The sequence below is a fragment of the Corvus brachyrhynchos genome, unplaced genomic scaffold (genome assembly GCF_000691975.1).
Source record: "Corvus brachyrhynchos isolate BGI_N302 unplaced genomic scaffold, ASM69197v1 scaffold14, whole genome shotgun sequence".
Classification (NCBI taxonomy): domain Eukaryota; kingdom Metazoa; phylum Chordata; class Aves; order Passeriformes; family Corvidae; genus Corvus; species Corvus brachyrhynchos.
In genome coordinates, this window is record NW_008239110.1 from 11263761 (window position 1) to 11267444 (window position 3684).

The 3684-nt window shown below is 42.9% G+C and overlaps 1 protein-coding gene across 1 annotated transcript in view; it reads left to right on the plus strand.

Moving 5' to 3' along the window:
* Positions 1–355: 355 nt before the first annotated feature.
* Positions 356–3684, plus strand: part of NUS1 (NUS1 dehydrodolichyl diphosphate synthase subunit) — a gene marked incomplete at its 5' end in the record, with an annotated part of 12163 nt that continues 8834 nt past the window's right edge. The window contains one exon of the mRNA XM_008637794.2: positions 356–536. Within this exon, the coding sequence (XP_008636016.2) occupies positions 356–536 (181 nt within the window). The remainder of the gene's footprint in view (positions 537–3684) is intronic.

Genomic DNA, 3684 nt, shown 5'->3' on the forward strand with positions numbered 1-3684 from the left:
TTACTGAGACCTGAAATGCTGATTTAGTGGTGACTTGCTTTGTTAGCCTGCAGCCTTACTGATGTAGCAGACTTAAGCAACATGGGCATTAAAGAAATTTGGTGTTAATCTGACTTGGTCATTCTGTGCTGATTATTGCTTTCTCTATTTCTAGCGTACTAAGGACAATGAAGTAAGTCTTAAGCTATCCCTTACGCAATTGCAACTTGCTACTTAAGTCAGGCTGGGTGTAAGGAGAACAAAAGCACATGAGTTGATTTCCCAAGGTCACTCAGATTAGTCATGTGCAGTAGCACTTGCTTTGAATTCTTACCCGCACTTGTGAATTCCAGTCTGAAACTGGCACTGACTAATTTTTTCTTCCTGCTTAGTGTCAGTTAGGAGTTGGCTGACATGCAACTTTTTTTTTAAAGGTATTTTCAAGAGGAATAATTCAAGATTGATGGATGAAATTTTAAAACAGCAGCAAGAACTCTTGGGACTAGATGTCTCCAAGTACACCGTGAAATTTGCAAATCAAGACAAAACTGGTCAAGGTAAGATGAACTACAAGAGGGGCTTGGTATGCCTCTAAATAGCTGTATATCAATCATAACTCTGCTTTTACTTAAACATATTCCTATGTACAGTGACCTTTTTCTTCATTAAGAAATTATTATCAGAAAACATGCAACCTTCCTGGGCTAGTATTAAACTTCCACTGTGCTTATTTGTTCTAAACTAACAGGAAAACATTGCTCTCTCCTTGCTGTAGTAATCATTATTGGATGGCCTGATCTTTCCTTCAGACCGACTGTTGTGACATGACCCTTTCAATGCATCAGTGTACCTCAACTCCCCACTGTTTCAATGAAATTAATTGTTTTGCTGAGAGTTGAAAAAGCGCTAAAGTGTAAGGGGACTGATGTCAAGTTAACAATGTGTGTGCGTCCATCTTTCCAAACATACACCTCAAAGTGGGAAGGAAGAGGGGAAAGAGCAAGACTGCTGGTTGTCATAGCAAGGTATAGTGCCATCAGGAAGGTAAAGGGCACAAGTTAAAAAAAAAAAAAAAGTTTGGCAGTGATAGCTTTTGCATGTATATAGGTGTGGAAAGCAGGAGTATGTTTCAAGGTTGATGTTCCTTATACAGTAGTATCTGCTATAAGTACTTATTTACTCTTCTGCTGCCTAAGACAAATGCTAGAATTGTGTTCAAAATAAAGTAAATCACTGGCATGTACTTAAATCAGGCCTTTGTCTTAAAGGGATGGGCTGATACAGCTCTCCTAACTAGAACTCATGATATTTAAATAGGTCTCATAATACCTAAACAACCATTAGGTTTTAAGACCAGGATAGTTCAAAGACTTACAAAAAGACTGCACAAGCTGTAGTACATTTAGCTGCATTTAAAATGCTGCTTGCAGGTTTTGCTCCCCCTACGAGAGCTGACAGGATACCAAACTCCTTTGTGCCAGTTTTCTGGTATAAACTTAATTGTTGTAGCATGAACTTGCCTTATGAACAACTTAGCCTACGATGCTAGCATTTATGTAGAAGAACCTAGGTTTCATGCTATTTCTTTTTCTTCCTGTGAAGGTTGAAATAACCAGCAGAAAATGGGGTAGACAGGCTATTAATGGCTTATACTCCAGCATACTTAGCTACACTTACCTAAGTTGGGATATTTACGTTCACACCAAACAAACTACTGAAAGACTTCTCAGATTTTCAGATGGAAAGAGATCTCAGGAACCTTTTGTGCTGGACACTGAAAAGCAGAGGTGTTTTCTGTTCTCTTTTTAAATTTTTCATTCTTCAATTAGAAGAATTTTGCTTCACAGTCAGATCAGATGCTTCATATTTTCAACTCAACAAACTGACATCTATGCAGTTTACTATTACCTGCAATTTTTCACTTCTTCTGAAAAACAAAATTACGTGTATTCCATTTAGAGATACTGTTAAATATTCAACATAGGTTTGATGCAAATTTGCAAATCAAGCAATATCAAGGAACAATTATTTTCATCATGGTGGCTTTGGATAGATGAACTGAGGGGTTTTTAGGTGTTCTTAGGAATCTTGACTGTGCTGTGTGGTCCTTTGCAGTCAGGTTCTGCAGTTTAAAGAAATGTTATTTTTAAGTATCTGGTTATAGCTGTCATAAGTTTGGTATTAGTCTAAAGTGTTGACACTTTGGTATTTAACCCACTTAACTTCAAGCCAGCTATAGTGCACCATCTGTGGCCTTCAGCTTCTTTGGCAAGTTTACTTCTGAGGTACCTTACCAGAACTGACAATGATGCAAGTCATATAGTGTCAGAAGACTCTTGCGTCTCAACAGTGTAGACATTAAGATAATTATTGTTGTGAAATGTCCTCTTAATTCACAGACATAATTAATTACAGATGAATAGGTGAATTCTGGACTGTTGTTCCTAGCTTCAATGTAGCAATCTTAGATCCTTATTGTAACTCTTGCATCAAGATGCTGTGATGAGATTGAGGGAGGCCCCCCGCTTAATCATTGTGTCACCTGAATGTACACAGTCGCTGTTAAAAACACTGTCTTGGTTTGAAAGACAGGTGTCTGCTAAGGAAGGCAGGAATCTCCCTTGGAATGGCAGGTGCAACCCCCTTCCCTCCGAGTTATTATAATTTTGAAATCAAGGGGCTTTTAGGCAAAGATGTAGGAAACAGGAATAACAGTTCTTTACTATTATATATGTGTATAACCAGTCAAACAAACACCAATAACTATGGCAGTACCAGCAAACAATCACAAACCCAGTCCCAGCCTTCTCGGCTGTCAGGCCCTTTCGCCTCGGGTGCAGTTCCGCTCGCAGCCGGCAGGGGCGCTGGTGGCTCCCGGTGAGCAGGGCAGGTGCGATGGTTCCCCCGCGGCTGCAGGGGGCGCTCCGGAGCGATCTCGGGGAGCACGCGGCACTGGTGGCCTGGGATCCCAGGAATGGATGGAACAAAGGCTTCACGAACCCCATGGCAGCCGATCCCCGGGGCCGGCCACACCCCCCGGGGCCGCCGGCCGGGAGCCGGTGTCCAGCCGGACCCTCGGGAACAGCAGGCTGGAACAGCAGGCTGGAACGGCAGGGACAAGCACAAATCCCGGGTGGCAGATGCGATGTATCCAAACTGCAGAGCAGCGGTGGAAAACCCCCCGGAGGTCTGGGCGGGCAGGTCGAGCAGGGCCACAGAGTAGTGAAGGCTCAAAGCAACAGCGGGGGCAGGGCTGCTGCAGCCCAGACCGACTGCCCACAAACCTAGGTGAAAGAGATGCACCCCTCCACCTGTGGCCAGGTCCTTTGATTTTCTTAAGCACCCAGTAATTTGTCCCCCTGGCAACATGTGTGGGGAAAATTCTTTTAACAGAAAAAAAACCCCAGGAGAACTCCTAAAACCCCAACATTATCCACCCCGAATTTTTCCCATACTAACATGTTACATGAAACTTAACCATTTTAACCATATAAATACATGCATCACCCAAATTATATACACATATACATGCTGATACTGATACAAGTACAGAGCCATGGGTAGTTCACCCTAAAACAAGGTCCCCTTGAGGTAAGCATCGGGTCTCTCCATCCCTTTGCATCACCCACCAGGTGCAACCTGGTCCCTGAGCAAAAACGACCCCACGGATGGGTTTGTCTTTGCTCAAGGCAGACTTTACCCAAA